The sequence below is a fragment of the Lates calcarifer genome, linkage group LG8 (genome assembly GCF_001640805.2).
Source record: "Lates calcarifer isolate ASB-BC8 linkage group LG8, TLL_Latcal_v3, whole genome shotgun sequence".
Taxonomy (NCBI): domain Eukaryota; kingdom Metazoa; phylum Chordata; class Actinopteri; family Centropomidae; genus Lates; species Lates calcarifer.
This window is the reverse complement of record NC_066840.1, coordinates 21,208,618-21,231,034: the sequence shown is the minus strand read 5'-3', so window position 1 is coordinate 21,231,034 and position 22,417 is coordinate 21,208,618. Positions and strand designations below refer to the sequence as shown.

At 38.4% G+C, this 22,417-nt stretch overlaps 1 protein-coding gene across 1 annotated transcript in view; it reads left to right on the top strand.

The window, feature by feature from the left end:
* Positions 1-22,417, top strand: part of fstl5 (follistatin-like 5) — a 160,812-nt gene that overhangs the window by 120,207 nt on the left and 18,188 nt on the right. Inside the window, 5 exon segments of the mRNA XM_018687637.2 lie at positions 567-619; positions 621-729; positions 1,621-1,755; positions 18,130-18,156; positions 18,372-18,490. Of these exon segments, the coding sequence (XP_018543153.1) occupies positions 567-619; positions 621-729; positions 1,621-1,755; positions 18,130-18,156; positions 18,372-18,490 (443 nt within the window).

Below are 22,417 nucleotides of genomic sequence, written 5' to 3'. Positions count from 1 at the left end.
TGTTGATTTATAGTTCTTGGAAGTACAATATGTAGGAGAGTTTTTTTGTTTGTTTATTTTTGCTTCAGGGTAGGGTAAAGAAGTAAAACTCTGGCATGACAGTGGCACAGTGTTCCAAGATGTGTAACATCAGCTTTTGTAACAGTTTGCACAAGATAGTGACATTTAGTCTGTGCCTTTTCTTTCTTCACACATTTTGTTTTCTCCGCATCTATCCTCTCATCTCCTTCCTGACAAAAGGTTACATAAAATCAATGACTACCAAGCAAAATCGATAACATCCGAACAGAGGTTCTCTCCCTTATTTATCTATCTGATTTGTTTGGCTTCACGGAGCACGTTAACCTTATCTAAAGGCATTCAGCAATGCTGAAAATACACCCAATGCTATTGATAGTGTATGCTAATGCAAAGCCATAAGTTCAGGCATCTTCTCCAAAACTTCTTGTTTAATAAGGTTGCCTCACTCAAGTGGTACTAATGTAAACAACAGTGTTAAGATCATGCAACATTTGTTAATTTCTCCATCCCACATGTCTCCCTGTTCTTTTTCACCATATTTCCAGTTCCTCCCGTCATCCGTGTTTACCCAGAGAGCCAAGCCAGGGAGCCAGGCGTGCACTGCCAGCCTGCGCTGCCATGCCGAGGGTATCCCCAGCCCCCAGCTGGCTTGGCTGAAGAATGGCATGGACATCACAACCAAGCTGTCCAAACAGCTCACCCTGCAAGGTACAGAGGAGTCAAGAGTTTACTGCTTACTGCATGTACACTTTTATTGCCATTATATTACAATATATTTATTGCTACTGCGTCCATTATTATTTTACTGCTGCTGTTACTAACACTTTTACTGCTACAATTGCTTTTACAATTGCTAGTGCTACCACTAACATAAATGTCACTATTGTTGCTCTTGTATGACCATGACTACTGTCCATTCTTACTATTACTGTTAATAATGATTTATTTTACATGTTTAAAATAGGGCTGGGCAATGCAATCTAAATCTTTTATCAAGATGAATCAACAGATATACTGAAGTAACAGTTAATGTAATGTTTTTTCATATTTCAGTGCATGTATTTTCCTCATTTGTTTTGTTTAATTATAGCATCAGCACTGAAAGATGTTGATCTTGTAGCTGGCTGGTTTCTTGACTTTCTGGATAGATGTCATTAGTTGTTGGTGCTATTTTCAGTTTAAAGACGTTGGCTAGAAATTGTTATGAGTATATTTATATCATCAAGACATTCATCATGTCAGTATGTTGATAAATGTTGTTTATTGTCCAGCCCCAGCGTCAGATATTGAGAGGCAAAGTTTAAAGTTGTTTGCAGTTCTTTCAATAAGCACTGAAGACAAATGCTTTTCTTTTGAGGCTGTGCACAAAAACACTAAATCAGAAACACAGCATGTGGCAGACCTGTGCCACATTCTCACTCTGAACTCCTACCTTTTTGAATTCTCCCTGAAGCAAACCTCTCACCCTTCTTCCAAACATATTAGAGAACTGTTATGTAACAGAGTAATGGTAGCAGAGGATGGTAACATGAAGTTGCCTTTTATCCCATTCTGGAAATCAAATCTTTTCTTGTCTGTTTCCTCTGTTGTTCCTCAAAGCTAATGGAAGTGAGGTGCACATCAGCAATGTGCACTTTGAGGACACTGGTGCCTATACCTGCATTGCCAAAAATGAGGCCGGCGTGGACGAAGACATCTCTTCCCTATTTGTGGAGGACTCTGCGCGCAAAACTTGTATGTATGAGTCACGCTGTTGGCCTCTGTTTTTATTCAGGGGATAATGGAGCCATGCAAATGGAGCTCTTAATAATTTATCCTGTCAGTTCTTAATAGTTTATACCGTGTGATGCAATGATGGAGCCTCTGCAAGGGAGGTAATGGTGATACTGCCTTTACTCTCTGTCATCTCCTGGTTTTGAAGCAGGAACAATTGTTCTTGTTCCTTTCTATCCACTCTGAAGCCATTTTGTCCTCTCATTTCATCTTTTCTATGCTTGGATACACTAGAGCTGCAGCTAAGAATGATTTTTATTAATGTTAAAAAGGATTAAGTTGATCCTTAAGTTGTCAGAAATACCAAACATTCACAGTTTCTTGCCTCTCAAATGAGAAGATCTGCTGATTTTCTGTTTTTTTTAATCATTGCAAATGGAAGTCTTTTTTGTTTTGGCCTGTAACTCAGACAAAAACAGCATTTGAAGATGTCACCTTGGTTTCTGGCAAATATTCTTGCCATTCTTCATCATAAAAAATCCAAAATATTCTCTTAACCTAAAGTAATCTGGTTGGATTATGTGCTTTTGTCTTATAGACATTCCAAAGCCCACAAATATTCAGTGATAAAATGAATTTGGCAGCACTACCTTCACCAATATTTCCTCACTACGTCATGCTCCACATCAGTTACATTTGTGGCACAAATCCATCATTGATTGAGGTGGTATTCGATATTATCTGTCAGTAGTCAATATGTAACTTCTTAACATTAGGGTTGTGAGACAAGTAACCTTCTTATTCAAATTTGGAGGCATTTTTCGACACAAACAATCCCCTCTTGTTCCCTCCCCTTGAATAGAGTCTCACACGGTAATTAACTTTGACCTTCTCAGAAATGTCAGAATCTGTCTTTGGGGTTCAAGACCAGTTGTTAGTGTGTTGTATTTTCCTGTGGGTAATTAGGGATCCCAAAGAGCTCACACAGCAACTCTGCAGTTGAGTCACACCTCTCACGTGTACTCTGTCCAACACCGCTACCAGACCTGATGCCGTCTGATGTTGTCCCCGCAGCATGACACTTCCTCCACCCAGCCTGTCATGCATTAGAGGATCGTGCTCGGCGAGGTCAGAAGTCACTTGTGTGCTTTGAAGCTTTTGATGCTCTACCATGGGCCAAAATGGTGCTAGGAGTTGGATATTGCAGATGGTATTTGGAGTGAGCAACCCCACAGGATAGCAGTTCAAAGGGATATGTGCAGACAGCCAGACGTGGCTGCACTACTACATTACAAAAGGGAAAAAAGAGAAGAAACAGACTTTACTACACTGTCATAGTCTGGCCTGAATATCTTACTGACTGTATATTTGACCCACTCTAGTTTTCCTATGAGAATATCACCTTTATTCAGAAAATAGTTGAGAGAGTAAATGGAAACTGACTATCCATTTTCCATGGATTGGCTGCCTCTGTGAGCCTGAGGCTGATGTGGGTTGTTAGCTCACAGTGCCTGCAGCTCTCCAAAACTGAAAACTTACCTCTACTCCTAAAAAATTTACATCCTGACAAGTCATTAAGTTTACAAACTTCATGCAGTTTTTCAAAGCCAAATCCCTTAAAAACCTCAAAGATTGTCAACAAATCCCATGTAAATGTTTCCTGCCAATTATTCTCGCAGTTTATTAATTACTTATATTAAGACTTAAAATGTCAGAACATTTGTGGAAAATAGCCAGAATAATTGTTTTGTGCAGAACCCAAAGATATTACCTTTACAAAGATAGAAAATAATTGTACTGGAGAAGGTGGAACCAAAAGATGTTTGACATTTTTTGCATGATCAATGTCTTGATGACATCTTAAATTTGATAAATTATGAAAATAGTTACTGAATAATTTCCTGTTGATCATTTTAGCTCCGTCTAGTCCATCTGTCAGTACTTTCCAACTTTGCCAGTCTAAGTTTGGAGCTTCGAATGAAGCCCATTTGTTCCTACTGAAAACTTTTAAACAGGTCATGAAAATATGCTTTCATTTTTTTCTTTAAAATGTTAATAATTGCCTAAAATAGCTGGACACTATTGTTTGCAGCAAACATTATTCAGACTGCAGTAAACAGTGCATTTGTTAGAGACTACAGGGAGATGGTGTATATCGGATAAACTCAAAATAAACCACAGTGTGTGTTCATGGTAATGAAGGAACATGGCACCCACTACAGTGTTGTGGCTCAGTTTTAAACTTTTAATAGTTAGACAACAATGGAGCTTTAGGGCACAGACATAAACTATATCAAGCTGGGCAGAATCAAATCATTGCTGGTTTTCATCCTCAAAGGGTTTGTTGTCAGTAACAAAAGAAATACACAGTAATGCCACCTGTGAAATGAAACTGAAATGCATACATCAGAGGGTGACTTTTTGTTATTAAGTCCTCCCCGTTTAGCATATACACAGTTTATAAACAAGCAATGAAAGGGTATAGAAAACACTGTAATTCACAATGTATTTGCTGTTAATTAATGTATTTGTCAGCAACTATAACTCACTCATATGTGGAAGCTGTACAAACAGATAATGGAAGACAATATAAAGCACAGTTCTAAATAATAAAGAATATGTCTTCATAGAAGTGGTAATTGCTGATAAATACTAAATACAGGTACTTTGCATCAAAAATGGGCTCATATGTGGTTGATCACCAGTGAAACCGTATTGTCAAACTTGATATGTTATCAGCCCATCTTATTCCTGTTGGTTAGATTCAACAGCTGCTGTTCCTTTAGGTCACTGCAGTTTGCTGTGTGGAGTACATGTTGCTTTGATTTTCCAGACTGATTCCCTTGACATATTAAATAAACTTTTAGTGTTTTTGGACTGATGCACCTGCAGGTTTGATCACAGGTGATTTAGTCTCTTTTGAAAGCTGTTAGTTGTCTCATGTCGCTTTGAAATCTTACATATCAAAGAGCTGATTTTTCTAGCCTCTTTTACGGCTGAAAAATATTGCTAATTGGCATCAAATTTAATATGTTTCAGCTCTGCAGCCATGTTTCTAACTGTGATTAAATTATTTCAGAATTATTTCCTCCATGTTTTTTTTAGTCTTCCTTCTGTAATTATGTTAGATACAGAACATGAGAATTATAAAAATAACAAAGAATGAACTCTGTAACTCTAGACAGGTCAGGACAATCAAAACAGACATGTTTCATACATACATTGACAGCACTCCATTGTCCTCTCAACAGAAAGTACAAGAGGCCTGGGATTAAAGACAGATAGAGAGAGCACTATCAAATTGTTCAGCTTCACAAGTGTAATTAGTTTAATAGTCACAAAAGGTCAAGTCAAGTCAAATTCATTTCTAACGTACTACTGTAGTCTGAAGTGCTTTTAACACAGGTCCATCGCAAAGTACTTTAGCTAAGTGTGTGCCTGTGTGCGGGTGTGCGTGAGGTAACGGAGAGAGGCGTGACAAAAGATTGTAAACTACTGAACAAATAGTTTCCACTCAGAGTCTCAGCTCCTAGATGTTCTCAAACGTTTAAATGTTTTATCACTTTTGAATGTGTGAATTATCTATACATTTATTAATCAATAATCGTGAGGGAAAGATTTGATCAAATGACCTTCAGACGTGCCAACGATTAGCTTTAATGTTTCCACATGCAAGACAACATATTGTTTATGTCTGAGTGTAGAGGAGTGAAACTGAATAATACAAGCCCGGCCTTGTTTATGGCTGTGCAACTGCTTGTATAAGAAGGTGAAACAAACAAACACAAAACTCATTAAATCCGTGAGAAGGCTGTGGTTTGAGTTTTGACCCTCTCTTGTCATTTGCATTGTCTTGGCATTTGATTAGCCACTGCAGATGGACAGATATTCTTATTGGGCTCCAATAAGGGGGCAGCTGGGTGATATTTTCTAGGAAAGCTGCCAGCTGTTGTCAATACGTCAGTGCTTAAGGCCAGAAAAAGAGCGACTGGGAGTCTGAGCCGCTCATGTGTATTCTGATGTTCAGCGTTAACAAAGCAAACTTAATCAGGCACAACAAGTGTTGGTGTACACTGCAGCTGTTTTTACGTGAATGATTCTTTTCCTGTTAGTGGATATTAATATGTTAAACAAGCAGCTGTTATTACAAAGATATTAATATCAGAAAAACAAAACACCAGTGGATTTGCACTTGGTACATTATGCCAGGTGCAAACAGATGTTCTTGCAATGAATGTTTAGAGCATGCCAGGCTGTTAGTTTAGTTGAAGTTGTTCAGGTGTTTTTGCTTTAACGGCACAATCTGCACCGTCTGCTAGTTTACACTCACCGTGCAGCTCCACGCTCACATGCTCAGTTGAGATGCTGGCACTCTCAGTCACTGTTTTCACCCAAAACAATCAGATATTCTGTGAATATCACACTAAAATTATCTGTGCATATTTTCTCGAAGCTTTTTTTGCTTTGTTTTTTTTAAAATTATTTTTATTTTATGAATTCTGCTTGATAAAAACTTTTATGTAAATTCACACATTCATGAATTAATGTAAATTTATTTCAAACACTCAAGAAAAGTGACGATTTACAAGTCCTTAAAAAACTGATATATAAAACTGATATATAACTGATTTTTTCTAAGTGCTTCAAATCCTTTAGGTTCAAATTTATCACTGGCCACATAAAAACGCCTTTCTCTGTTTTTTGTTTTTTTTTGTTAGTTTTGTTTTGTTTTGTTTTTAATCAAGGGTTTTTTAGCATACAGCAAGCAAACAAAATAACATACTGTGCAAAACTTTTCCACCCACAACAAGAACAGTCTAGCCAAACAAAGAGAAAAGGCAATATATAATAAATTAAACAATAAGTAGGGCAGAATAAGGAATTATTATAAAGACAAAAAATACAATACAGTTCCAGTTTATTGGTTTCCATATTTTTTTAAAAAGTAACAAATGTGGCCTGCTCCATCATCTTGAGTCATTTTGACCCAGAAACACATTTAGATTTTTCAATATATCTGTAAGGATTAACGTCCCAGCTTTCTGGTGATACCAACGTTATCTTTCTACGTCAATATCTATGAATATGTTCCAAATTGACTGTTATCAAAATCATTTTTGAGAAAATAACACGTTCTGCCATTTTCCACTTGTATTAAATCTGATTTATTAAGTCTCATATGTATATATAACCTACACATACACTCACACATACGTGTACACGCCCACGTGCACGAGCACATGTACAGTAGATAGGCCTAGAAGCCCATATAGACAAGAGTACAAAAACATGGAATACACCTGATAAAAGATGAACAACTACACTTTAACTGGCATCAGGATCATGATCAGCGCTAATGCTAGTCACACAGTCCGAGTCAAACTGCTGTCAGTCTTCACTATCACCTGCCGGCGCGAAATTCTGAAATTAAATCAGTTCGGTTGAATTTAGAAGTCAAACGATGTCTTCCTTCTGTGGATTTATTTTATTTCCTCTGCTAACTTCCTCTGACAACCACAATCTCACATCTGTCAATAAACTTTATTCAGTCTTGTCAATCAGTAGCTTGGGGAAAATCTTTCTGACCTGATTTTCAAAACTATAGTTATCATTTGAATTTAACATTTATATTTAGACTGTATTAAATCTGCAGACTTTACTTAGAAACACATAAAAACCCAAAACAGCCAAAATTTTGATGGAACGTGTCACAAATGGTTGCCAGATTGCACAGAATTAAATTGCTTATCTTTTCATAGAATACCAAGTACATGTTCCCTTAGTGTACATCATTCTTGATCAGGCTAACCTGACCTGACTGCCCCAGCAAATAGATTGAAGAAGGCAAATTTTGTTCTAGGTCGCCCATGAATTAATCTCTGCCTCTGTACTAAGAGTACTGTCCAATGTAGGAGTCATGATCTGCAACATAGCAATGTAAAATCATTCAGTTTAGGTCTACAAAGTCTTTTTATTCCCATTTTCTCGTAATTTGGCCAATTTCCTGCCACAACTCTTGTCCTTTGCCTCCATTAACTTACCTTCCTGGAAATGACATATAACCACAATGACGCAGAGGGAGCCTGCATTTAATCTGTGAACATTCTCTAAAGAAGCAGATCCCAAATGCAGCCAATGCACTTGAAATCACATTAGAACTAACATATGCATTGATAATGTCGATTCTCTGACTGAGCGAACAACATCAGCAACCTGTAGCCAACCCTTAGGCCGTGCTTCCTCATCTGGATACCATTTTATTCTGTCACAATGACCGGTGGCCTCTCACTAACCTTGACCACTCATCTTTATCACTCAACTCTCAGCCAATCTTTACCAGTACATCAAACCCAGCATTACCTTTCATCTAAGAGCTTCCCACCTGCATCAACTACAGTACAGGGCCCATGTGACTCCATCTCCTCGCAATCACTGTCAGACTGGGTTGTGTGAGTCACATGATAGCAGAAGTCACACACAACACTCTCAGTTCATCCACGTGCTTGGGCAGGTCCAAATGAGGAGTGCTATCACAAGAAGTGCGATTGCAAAATGATGGTGAAAGCTAGTATCAGCAGCAGTTTGTGATACCAGTGCCAATGCAGCACTCAAGTGCAGTACCAATACTTTTTTCAGTACATTAGTTTAAAGAAAATAAACAAATAATTCTACAAAAGCCTTCCTTCATTTCACACAATATGTCAAACTTCTCAATGCATCAGTATTTAATGTCTTAACATCAGTTGCTGCAAATTGTAGACTATTTTATTTGGACAGAGTCTTGCTTTTAGATCGGAAATAAGTTAACAATATAACAAAGACTCATGATATACTTGCTTTTTGTGTCAGCATACTTGAAAGTGAATATAATGGCAACGCATAAGGAGGTTATACTGTTAAGTTAAAGGCAAGGTAATGGCAAAAAAAAGCTAGAGTAGTGACAGCTCTTTTATTTATTTTTTTTTAACAACTTTCAGCTGTTTTTGTTGACATTTGTTCAGAGTCTGCTGCTGACCTTACATTACATCCTGACATACTGCCTCTAATGTTTATGCGCTTAACTGAATTTTTGAGGTCACACAGCTGTGATTTCTATGGACATGCACAACAGATGCTCTGAGGTAACCTCAACTTTGAGGCACATATTTGACTAGTAGTTTACCATAAGAATTCTCTTGGAAAGAAAGACTGTTAATACAGTATCCCACTCTCAAATCTTCTTGTGCTAAAAACCTACTGGGCACCTACACTAGCTGTGGGTACTGAAGACATATGTGAAATCCATTAGGAGGTAAACATATGCATAGTTACCTGTATGCCATTTCTCATTGCTTAAGTGCAAGCTGTAACCAAACAAGACTGCAAAATTTAATCAAAACGTCATATATTTAGAACATCTGCACACCCCTCTTCTGTCACATAAATCACAATCATGTCAGAATCCTCATTCAAAACCACAGGCTTGAGCACATCCAGAGTGTGAATTGAGATTAGCCCCATATGGCATCATGTTTTGGTCAGAGAGGCTCTCTAAAGTCATTGGCTCAGTTATTGCACTGAGCCAATAGTGCAACATCTGGTTTGACATTCTGATGTCCCGGGGAGAAACGGAACAAATATGATGGAAATCATGCAATTGATGAAGATCTGACCTTAATCATACCAATTCCAGTTCTAAACTAATCTAACCCCTGTACAAAATATTTCACAAGTTTAGCTACTTCAATGTTATTTTCTCAAATTATACATCTAAAATAATATCTAAACATATGTATTTCTTAGAATTTTTGATTTCCAAGGTCAAGAATGAACTCATCTTTTAAAACAGCTTGGATCAGAAGTCTTAATTTGAACCTGAATGTCTACAGTTCAACAACTATATTAGCTGAGTGTGATGACTGTGTGAGACAATCAAAAGCTCCAGAACAGCTGCTACATTGACCTCATACTGAGATTAGTTTGTCAACTTACACAATTAATTGACCATTCAGGACTTGAACCGTCAGTCATAAACATATCACAGAACAAACTGATGTCCTTACAACTTAAAAGGAGCTTTTATTCCTATACATATTCAAACATTAGTCCTTCTGGTTTTCCAGCTGTCACAGGTACTGACTTAGTCTCTAGGCTTAGGGAGGAGATAGCCACATTATTAAAATGGATAGCTTTTCCCTGTAAGTAGCAGAATTAAGGATGCTTTCAACCAAAAAAGTTGAGATGCTGGTAGGCATGTTGTGGCACCAGACTACAGACACAGATTCAAATGACACATTGTGATTATACATGAGAATGTTTTAGAGATCTGACTTTGTGGAAAGTAATGATCTCATTTCTGTGAAATCATAATGTTTATGACCTGCCTTGGGCCTCTCGTTCAAACACTCGAATCAGGGGGAGAGAGAGCTGAATAACTAAGTAAGCCAGTTGTCAAAGGACTGAATAAGATATTAAGCAGGAGATTAACTAAAAAAAAATTGTGATGAGCGAGGCCTGAATGAACTTCTTCAGATGAATTCATCACAAAGGAGCTTGAAGGTCAAAACCTTTTCTTCACAGGCGCAACACAAAAGTGAATTGTTTTTCTCTCAAATTTACCCATGCGCTTCGTTGTTTGGGAAATCCTGAGCAGTCACTATTCTGAGGTCTCTTTAACAGTCTGTCACCAGCAGGCAGAGCGCCATCCATCTCTGACAGTCTGCAGCTAAACTGGCATAAATATCTGCCCTTCACAATGTGCCAATTATTTCTGCAGTGTCAGAGGATCTGTGAGGCTCAGAATGAGCGTTTGTTGCTTTAGTCTCTCCACTTTGTTATGTCTCTTACGATATTCTGCACTTCATGCCTCATATCAGGACTTGCAGAGCACTGTACAGTGGATATAGTGGCTCAAGCTGCTGCTACTTTGCCCTTTTTAGTTGAAGTGCCCTTCTGGACCACATAAAGAACTTTTAATTGTAGAATTATTCACTGAATTGCTACTGTGAAAGAAGGTCTGCTGGGCTGTAGTTCAGAGGGTGATTTCACCATCTATTGTGTCACTAAGGAAAAATTGTCCATTTATACCTTTCTTTCTTTGTGCATTATTTCACTATATAGCTGTTTCATCCTTTGTTTCTCCTTAGCACAGCTAACTAGCACAGATGACACAACATGGTGGTTGCAGTGGTTTGTGGTCAATGAGCTGTAAGAGTTACCTTTGAACTCTTGAAGGCTTTATTAAGTTCTGTGGAAGTTTTTAACGTTAATCACTGATAGCATCACCTTGCATTAGATATCTCTGCCCTCATAGTTGCTGATTATTTTAATGAATTAACAGTTGCTTTAAAAATAAAGTTTATTATTGGATGCACATTGTATACAGTGATGGTTTTCTCTGAAAAGATGAAACAAAGGCAGAGAGACAAAAAAAGCTGGGGGATGCAGCTTAAGGAAGAGCTTGTTTTGCAAACCTGGTTTCGAAGAGGCAGCCAGCCAACAGATGAATCCTCATGGATGAAATATTCAGACACTATTTCACATGCGCTGTATCTCCAATAAGTACTTTTGTCTCCATATTGTGACGGCACATGAAGTACTTGTCCAAGGGATTTGATTTGATTAAACAGTCTCTCCAGCATCTGTCCTCTGTAAAGCTCATAGATCAGTCTTGACCATGACAATATATTAAATTTAAGTGTGTTTTATGGACGGTAAAACTAACATGCAAGTTAAGCTACCCTACATCATCACTTGTTTTGTAAGTTAGGTGCTACTCTGGTCTCTACTCACAACTCTTTACTCTACTCCATGTTCTTTTTTCTTCATACTTTACTCTCCATGCTTCATGACTCACTTTAAGTAACCTTGAAACTCCAGTGGGCATGGAGGAGAGTTTACACAGTTATACTGCAAAATATCTCCACTCAGTCGTGAGTCAGTTGGTGAATCTTAAAGTCCTACTTTTTTATGACACATTTGCAGATATGGTGAGGATATTTCACCTGTTTCCAATACATATACTTTTCTTTTACCAAATTTAAATGTTATTTTCCTGACCCTAAATGTAGGTCTGATTGTTCTGTCTTGTGTCAAGATACTAAGACTAATTTTGAGACATTTCTGAAATGTCTTCTCCAAAAAATATCTATATGACACCACATGTTTGTTAAGACATAGTTATACTTGTTAAGATATATTTTGTGTGTAACCCTCCTACCTCCCTCAATGACAAACTGTGGGCATCTCATCCTAATAAATCCCCTTTATTGCCCCTTTAAGGAACCTTTTATTGTCTATTTTATAGACTGTGCTGTTTTTGCTCCATACACTATTCTCTCCTCTATACTTTACTCAGTGCTATCTTCTACGTACTCTACTGTCTTTATTCCATATTCTGTTACATTGTTTCTCCACGATTTTCTGACATCTAGAAGTTCACAATCTTTTATTCCAATCAAACACGGCACTGGCTGATTTCACAGATGCAGGCAGAGAGGAAGATCTAATCAGTGAAGTCTGCTGGTGAAGTGATTGGTTGGAACAAAGCCCTCCAATCTCCCGGGCCTCGATCGCACATGGATGAGAACCACTACTTCACACCAAAGTCCTCACAAAGCTGTTTTATTCTACACTGTCCGCCATGCTGTCTGCTCCACATCCTCTGAATAGAGAAGATCAGCTCGTGCCAAAATAGCGTCCATGTTTCCATCAGCGTTGTCCCTCCCATCACAGCGGGCTTTCACACAGTGTTGGACACGCTGTCAGCAACAAGGAGCTCTAACCAGGCAGTGACGCTATCCGCAGTGTCAGCAGCCTACTGCCTGTCGACTGAGTTTCATGCTGAAGGCTTTGTGAAATGAATATTGTAAATCCTTGGAAAGTTTTAATGCCTTTAAGCTGTGGTTACAACATGACAGCTTATGAATATTTCTGATGATGCATTCTACAAAAGACGTGATGCAATAGTAATATTAATGGTAAGAATAGTGATCTGTTTAATCATGTAATCAATATAAAGCATAAAGAGGAAAGTGGACAAAGAAAGAACACAAAAACTACCTTAAAAAATGATTGTTAAACCTTATAGTGATTTCTCTTACATTAGACTAATCCAAGTTTATAAACTGAACTGTGTGAAAGGTTATAAATGACTATGCAAAAGTCTAGCAAAAGTTTTTTTAATGACAGAACTGGAAAGAAATGCTGTTTATCAGCACTATAAGTTCACACTCATTGCACAGATAGACATTTATCTCTCCTTGTCTCCAGTAGCAATCTTTATTTAGGGATGACGCTCAAACAGTTTTACTTTTCAAGCTTCGATGTTTCAAGCTCTATCCAGTAACTTGTACTTTTTTGCAACTCTCAGGGATTTTTCTCCAAGGATTAAGTCTTTTGAATACTTTTCCTCTTAAAGAGATGATACAGCCTTCAGTCCCCCACAGGCTTCTAGCTCTAATTCTAGTGCGGTCCTGTTATTTTGAAAGCATTCTTACTCTACTGACTGTAAATGTTAGTGTTGAGGTTAGCCCTCAATCTTCGAGCATCCTCAAATATCTGCAGCGCAAAAGTAACACACACACACACAAAAAAAAACTGTTAAAAAATCTCATGAATTTGCTGGCTGGAGATTGGATGGTTAAAATATAAAAGCTGAAAGACTTGATCACAAGGTGAGTTGTGACTTTGTAGTGCTGAAAGAAGGAGCTAAGTGAGAAACACAAAACTCTGAGACTGATATTTTTTCATCAGTATTCACTTCATCACCAGAAAGACCAAGACACAATCAGTTGCTGGCCCCTTAGAGTTAGACATGAAGTATCTTAGCGAGCCTTCCTGGCCTTCCCCCAACTGTATAAACTGTAATTTTTAAACCTTGCTAATTGCACAAGAACAAATATAAAATTTAGTTCTGCTTACCTTGTGAGAGTTACAACTGCATAACCTTCTCTTTTACCCCCTAAACCTCACCATGCCTTGAGGTAAAAATAGGTATCACAATGGCCTTAACTTCTGAATTTCTATTCTTCTTATTATCGACTAAAGACCTGATACTGTGACCTGCATAGGACTTGATTGCTGTCCAGAAATTCTTAAACATCAACGAGTCACACTTTTGGAATGGGTGATATCTCTTCATAACAATGAAATTTGCACTACATATTTTTTTCTCAGTTGGTTTTATATACACCATCTCAGAGCTGTTAAAATTCACCAAATATGTGACCAAAGATAGTCCCCAACTAATACACTTTTTTTGTCCTATTTGAGTAACATTTGCTAAAAAGCGACTCAGTGTTTTATAAAATTACTGAGCCTGCAAGAAAATGAAACCATGTATTTGAGACCTGTTTTTAAATATTCATGTTTTCAGTTGAAATGATTTGGCTTGGGGCTGAAAGGAACAGACAGGGCAGGAAAATGGGAAAGTATTTAGAGACTAATGGATTATTGGTTATGGTCTTTCTATGGGATTTGTTGACAGTAGTAAAATATAGTTTTAGTTGCCTTATCCTTCAAAGCCTCCAGTTGGTTTCAAACCCTAACTATCTCGAAAACATTAAATATTTAGAGCTAAATGACCAAGTAAAGGAAAATAAACATATTTATTATGTATTTAAACTTTAACACTTGAAAATAAAACAGCTAACTGCAACAATACGGAAATCTATGGAAAAATTATATGTATATACTCGTATCACAAATCAGAGATTTGCTAAGGATGTATAATCTGTACTGCATATGCATATAGAAATCAGGATAACAGAGCGAGACATTTGTTCATAGTATGAGATTATTAAGGAAATAGTTTCAGCTTAAGAAAATATGTATACTGATTTGATTAAAAAAAAAAAAACATCTGTAAGAGAAAAATAAATACAAAATTTGAGATAGTAGAACTTAAAGTAATAACAGAGAAAAGGGAAAAGTATAAAAAACATTTGAGAGAGCAGAATTGAAGTTAGTATTAGAAACACCACCGATGAAGACAAATTTATGCCGATCTTCACGTCTACAGGCTCTGGCTAAGAGCCAAAACAGGGGGTCCAGAGGTATCTTAATCCAGGCCTGGATGTACTGTAAGTGGGTGGTGGCAGGTGCATCTAAAATCCTACTGGCACAGCTACAGTAATGGATATGTGGTGTACCTGCCCCGCATGTTATCAATCACTGCAGTGAAAGTATATTTGTTTTGTATCAATGCAGATGAAGAAGGAGGAAAGATTTTTATCCATTTCATTACCATTCCTGTTCTGCTTCCTCATAACCAGCTACAGCAGTGAGTGGTGCACTCAGCTTCTTCCAACACTTGCAGTTTATCAATGATAAAGTATTTGTACAGTGCTTATAATTAAAACATAATTTAAACACATTGCAGGGGTCAATATTTCCAAGAAACTTCTGGGATAATCTCTGGAAAAAGTGGGAAAAACGTTCATGCCCAAGGCAGTCGTCTTGAGTTACATTTTGCATTTGCATCTACTGTGACCAAATTAGTCTACCTATATTATGCATTCGCTGTCCTCTGCCATGCCACTGTGGTGAACACCACAGGCTGTTTGGCCCACTGTCGCAGCAGCGTGCTCTTGTAAACAAATTGAATTTATGTAACCTTGCTGACGGGTAGGAACTGCAGAGTCCAGGCTGGTAAGAGCGGCGTTCCCGATGTTTGGAGCCCAGTGGAAACACAGTTATTACGGCCAGAAAGAGTGAACTCACCGCCTACAGTGGCAGCCAGCTTGTTTTGTTATATGGATGATGAAGTTGATGTATGGGCCCCTTGTATGCGCAGAACAGCCACGGTCCTTCTGCCAAATGATGAATAGCATCAATACTGTGGGCTATTGGAAAAGACCGGGGCACACAAGATCTCATCTCAACTCCTCTTTTCCATTTTCTCCATTTTCCATTTTTGGCACATCTCAAATAAATTGTATTGTTTTTCTTTTTGTTTTGTCCTTGCCCCCCCGTCCCCCCCCCCAATCTTTAGAGCCCACTCCCTTTGTGTAACTTTTAATGAACTAAAAGGTATGCAAGAGTGCACAGGAAACACTTGACAAAGCACTTTTGAAAGATTAAGGCTGACTAACGGCACAGTGGTGTCTAGTTGGCTTTGTCTCCTCCCTTTTCTTTCTCTGCATCTGTCCACCCGAGCAAGAGGCTGCGGGAATGAGCATTGCAATAGAGGTGAGATTAGAATCGGATGTGAATTGGCCTGGAGATTGGTTTGTAGACTGAAAATGCCTGAAAATGGAAGATGGGATGGAAGCAGAGGGAAAGACTGGGGGACAGATGAACAATGAAAGAGAAGGTCACAGTTAAAAAGCCAGTGTGAGAGGATAGTAGTGCTGCTGGTGGGTTGGAGGATAACACTGATTTTGCAGCAGAATTTGCCCTGATATTTGCATGAAAAGTAGCTATACAGTACAGTTGTTTGCAAAGGTTTGGGCACCTTTGGGCAAATTAAGTATTTGTTGATTTTTGAAGTGAAAATAAGTAAATACAGCCCCTGCAACAAACAGACATCAAATGTTGACACTGTTACAACACTGTTTAGGTATCCTACCAAGTCAGGACTTAATAACCCCTCCTCTGGCAGATATCACAGCTTGAAAACACTTTCTGTAGCAGCTAAGAATCTATCTATTCTTGATTTAGGAGTTTTTGCACACTCTTCCTGCAGATCACCACGAGTTCTGCAATATTTTTAGGCTGTCTTGCATGCACAGCAGTTTTAAGATCTACCTACAGATTTTCAAAGATGTTGAGGTCAGGGGGCTGTGAGAGCTGTTCCAAAAGCTTCAGCTTGTGTTTCTTGAAGTAGATCACGGTGGACTTTCAGGTCTGCTTTGGATCATTGTCCTGTAGAGGCCAACCTCTTTTCACTATAACTTTCCTGACTGACTGCAGGACATTTGCATCCAGAATTTGCTGATGACTAGCAATGCTAATTTGCTAGTGGAATCCATTCTCCCCTCTATCTGTGAGGTGTTTCCTGTGCCACTGGCTTTCACACACTCCCAAAGCAGAATATTTTCACCCTCATGTTTAACAGTTGGTAAGGTGTTCTTTTTATGCAAATGCTACTCCATTTTTTCTCCAAACATATCTTTGGTGATTGTGGCCAAAGAGCTCAGTTTTAACCTCATCTGTCTACAGCACTTGTTTCCAAAATGACACGTACTCGCAATACTTCAAACATTGACTTTTGTAATGAGGTTGCTTGTTGTTGAGGTTGGATTCCTTCTGAATACTCTTCCATGTTTATGCATCAATGCTGCACAGTAAAATGGTGCACCGCTACTAAACCTTCCTGCAGGCCCTTTGCAGTCATATTGGGGTTTTGCTTTCTGCCCAGAAGACATGCTGTTTTATCTGCAAGTTTTCCTGGTCTTCCAGATCTTGTCTTGACTTCCACAACTGCCAATTCCTCATGGCATCTCAGACAGATGAATTTCAAGATGGAAGTGCTTTGATATATTTTTACAACCTTTACTGCTTTACAAGTAGTTGATGAGTGTTACCACAGAGTCAGAGAATTTATCAGATGTGGAATTGTCATGATCTGACAACAGTGACAGTTTTCCAAACAAGTCAATCAAGGCCTAACCAGCTGATGAGGTTCTGAGTTTTTTATACAGGTAACAGGGTGCCCATACTTTTGAATATGCCACAATTAGTTTTCTTTTTTTTCTTCTCTTTTTTAACTTCAAGAAATATGAAAGAGGCTCATTTTCTTCTTGCCACATCACTTATTTAGTGATATAATGGCGTGTTTTCTGAGTGCTCAGTGGCTGCTTTGAAAGCCAGCTGGTCTGTGTTTTAGGTTGCCCATTAAAGCACTCAGGGTGCTATGTGGCTTTCATTCCACATTTCATGTCATTAGCCACCTCTAAGTGAATTTAACGAGAAATTACCTCTTATAGGAGCCAAAACTGGTTTTGCTACTGAAGGAGCAGCACGCTAATCCCTCCTAATGACTTATGATAATCATCTGAGCCTGAAACCTGTGGACTACTCGTGGGTGTCTAAGGCGGCTTATCCATAAAAGTCATATTGATGAATGATGATGTGATGTCTAAGATTTTATTTTCTAGACCTATTTCACATTTCTTCACATCAGCGTACTTGGGTTGCATCATCCAAAAATCATAAACTGTTTTACAGTACTTGTAGTTTGTTGACTGCACTCCATTTTCCAGTGTTTGGTATCAAATTATTTCCAAGCAGAGGGCTCCATCGATTGTCTGTTGCACTAGGTGTCAGAGAGACAGTTTCCATAAAACTTTCATGCAGTCTGCTTTCCTCTTTGCCTCAATAGGAGTTAGTGTTTGGGTGTTAGCTCTCACAAAGGAACCCTATTGATTCTTGCATTTATTTTCAGCTGTGCTTTCCTCTTTTTCTCCCTCACAGTGGCAAACATTTTGTGGCGAGAAGAAGGTACGTCTAGACAGCCTCTGCTCCACTATAGCATTCATTAAACTGAGTTAATTGAATTTTTGTAATAGGGTTACTGAACTGTGATGAGAAGGATTAAATGATTTGATGCTTTGGAACTAGATAACAATGTTGTAGGCTTATTTCCACAACGTTCACAGTGTGCGGAGTCAAGCTATTTTCAGGTGTGTAACAGAGCTGTTTTTACTCTCCTGCAGGTCTTGGCATTGGCAACATGTTCTACGTGTTCTATGAAGATGGTATTAAAGTCATTCAGCCAGTGGCATGTGAGATACAGCGACACATTAAGCCCAGTGAGAAGCTGCTGGCTCTGCAGGTGAGTTCTCTGGGAAAAGAAACATTCTGCTTTTTTAACAGTGACTCACTGGACTTTTACTGGATGTTCCACACAGGCATCTGTGTGAGGAGAGGCATTTGAGCTTTACTGTTGGCATAGATCATCATTTACTGTGTACTATAGAGCTGAATGTGTGAAACTGTTAGTGTCAACTGTAAATTTCCATTTGACTGTTTCCTTTTAGTAATATCCTCAATCCTCTGCAGTCTCCTGGGTATTTTAACAATACTCAGTTTTATGTTTTGGTCACCAGTCTTATTTCAGCTTGCTTTGAGTGTTGTTTGGTTTATTGCAATGCCCGTATATGTTCGGCAAAGAGATCCAGTCGCAGGATCAGAATCAGTGCAATAGCAAATTCAAAACTTGTGGATTCATGTAACAATGACTTAAAATATGCACGTTAACTGAAACAGGCTTTACAGTATCTTCTGCTTAATTTTAGTGGTGCAGGCATCGGACTTAAGCTCTGTGATGTTTTTACAGAAATACTGCTTGGGAGTCATAGCTGACTTCTCTTTTTATGAACAATCAAATGTGTTGTGAAATGTGTCATATATAATGACAAACCTTCAAATAATCATCATCAGACTCAGTTCCCCTCAGCTCAATGAAATTTTTATCTTTCAGCATTTTTTTGGGGTATTTATCAACCTTGTTTCCAGCTGCAAAAAAGAGAAGTCCTCTGTATGCAACCTGCCCAGCACCAAACAGGAGACCAAAGAAAATGTACATTTACCCAGTAAAGAAAGCCCAACTTTGAGCAGAGAGCCAAATATTTTCTCTCAGAAGTTGGTTTTTATCTCTTGTTGGATGGCCAGAAACACAGCTTCAAATGAATGCTAATGTTGCTCCATATCTTCTGGATGTATAAGTAAACAACTGTTTGCAAACATGTTTGCCATAACAATTTTATAAGGTGAAAATGCATCAGTGTTGTGTTTATATCTTTTATATTGATGATTCAACGAGGGGACTTTTGATCTCTGTCAAGCTAAAGAACTCTAAGCTTTTTCTTTTCTTTTCTCCAAAATATTCAGTAAAGATTTTATTGGGGCCAATGTGGCTTCATGAATGACTTCTGAGATTAACTCTGACAGCAACCAATACAAAGTTTTACTCAGAGGTTAAGAAGACGTTGTTTTACAGTTAACAACAAGCAATGTCCAACACATAGATACAGTAGTCTACTTGTGCTCTATCCATTCTTGATGTGATGCTGTACAAAATAGAAGCATTCTTGAGTCAGTCATTTGAAGAAGCAAAAGAATTTTCAGCTGCTCACCCAGTTCTCATGGTATTTTCTTTTAATATTGTAAGAGATTACAGAGTAGTTAGTGTTTGGCATCTAGGTTCTGACCTTATCATTTGTTGCATCAGTCACCTGAACAGAAAGAGACTGAGGAGATGATGAACAACTCAACTTCAGAGCCTACAGGTGACTGCTGCAGAGGAGGTGGAGCTGATTAAAGTAGTAGCAGCAGTGCTAATGCAGTGAGCAGCATAATAGATGATCCTGACTTAAAACATGCCGCCCTGTTGCACAAGGTGCCTTGGATATGTGTTGCAGAGTACAGTATAAGACAGCTCTACTCAAGTTGCCTACCAGGACTGGTTCACTAGATGAGGTGTAATACTTCAAGGCATTATTTTAATTATTCTGAAGTAATGTAAACTTCAACTTCAACTCCAAAAAACTGTGATGATTTACATCTGTCAAGGACTCACTACACTGTAGAAATCGCTTTAAAATGGTTAGTCTCTGTCATTAGAACATTTTGTCAAAAAAACAGATGTGTAGAAAAAAACCTTGGTGGGCATGAATGAAAATATGTTTATTCACGATGGGGTAAGACATACTAAAGCATTTATGATGAAGATGTTTTACAGTGAACTCCTGTTGGTGAATAGAAAAGGGTTTGCCTGTGTTTTTGAATGGTAGAATGCGGTAGTGTGTGGCTGATGATGATGTGATTTATTATTCGCTGGCCTTGACAACACTTGAGGTGTCCTGTTTTCTGACCTAGTAACACCTACTGAAATCAATCATTAGCAGTCGATGTAGTTTATACTGGGATTGAGCTGAGATTCTTATTCAGATGCAGCTGAGCAGGCGAAGCTTCAGTGTCCTGCTCAAGAAAAGGCTTTGCTATTATACTTGTAAATTTAGAGGACACTGCTTTAAACCACCATGCCATCATCTTAGATATAAGTACATGCAGATATAATTTGCATCCAGATTTATAGTGTATGTGCTCAAGCACATGCATGACAAATACTGATGTTATTGTCTCATTCTGTCAGTGACAAGTCGAAAAGGAAATGTAGTGCTGAGAAGGACAAATAACATCTCTGTCCATTGAAAACAAGCTATTTTACCTGTTAGTGAAATTTTGCTTCATAGGTGATGAAACAAACAGTGATGTTTTTTCCAATTTCATCAAAAGTTAGCTTTCTGAAAAAATGGTTTTCATTGAACAGCAATGATAGAGAACATGAGGAAAAATAATAATAATAATAATAAGGGCAACATAAAACAAAGCAGCACAGTATAACATTTAATTGTAAAAATAGTGTTTAGTCAATTAAATCTGCATTAATGGAAGTTTTCAGCCACCTGGGCACAACACACCTAAGCTGTAAACACAAGATAGACATATTGTCACCTTATAAAGTTGTTGTGGCAAACGTGTTAGAAAATAGTGTCATTAGCATTTGTTTGGAATTATGTTTCTACAGGTTCTGTATTCACTCTCCCTTCAGCTCTGTTTTAGTTTTCCCCAAGTCCTGAAGTAAATATCTGACTATTTAGTTGCCAAATGATGTACTATGTTCACCAGCTAGCTGCTAACTATGCCTGTCTGCTTGTTGGTGCTGGGCAGGTAGAGTGCAATAGGTAAAAACTGTGAGGTTGTGGGCTGTAAAACCGAGACAGTGAGCCAAAAGAAGTTAAAATGCTCCATAAAGCTGAGGGAAGTCTGTTGGTTTCATACTATGAACAACACCATATTACCCAGTAATTTTTTATGGAGAAGAACTGACAAAGCATTGATTGGTACAGCTCTAAAGGGGTTATTGATAGTCACATATGTTCTTCTGGTCAGTACTGTGCCACAGAACGATGCCCAGTGAACACAGGGGCCATCTTACAGCCAGTCTGTTTAATTCATTGACAGACCCCATGCAGTCAGTGGGGTTTCACCTCTCAGCGGAGTCTTTACACCCATCCTCCCTCACCAAATCACCATTTATCACTGAAGCTTTCAAGCAGCAAAATATTCAAAGCGGCCCGCTGATAGATACCCGTTAGATTTACATGTGTTCTCGAATGGACGCTTTTCCTCTGAGCTGCTTTTCATCCAGCAGCCCTGTGCTGATTGGATGGCTGTTATACATAAAGCGATGCCATGAATGCACAACAATCAGCCAAGCGTTCCTCTGAGAGGTGTGTTTGTATTAGGATATCAATCACTGCGAGCGCTGTGATACCAGTTCCAGCTCTGTCTTGGGGGACTGCTGTGTGAACACATGAGGCCGCTCCCAGCATGCCACTCAAGTTTTCTCCAACACAAAGGATGATTTGTTTGATTTGTTTATGGTAATCGCACGGCCAATCCATTATCCCTAACTACCATATAGAGTGTTTTACTGTGATACACATAGTTATCGGGGGAAACACTGTGATGTCCCATTGTAGGAAGTATCTTTATTGTGCTTACCTCTGCAGCAGAGTGGAATCTGAAAATCTTGTTGTGTGTACCCAACGGGACATAATCAACAGCTCATTTGCACTTTCTCTCAATTTTTCACTTCATGTCCTATCACTGGGAACTCTTAGTTTTTCTGTGAAGATCTTGTTTGCTTCAGACTGTGTTGATCAACAAGTTGGCACATCAGGAAATACAACTT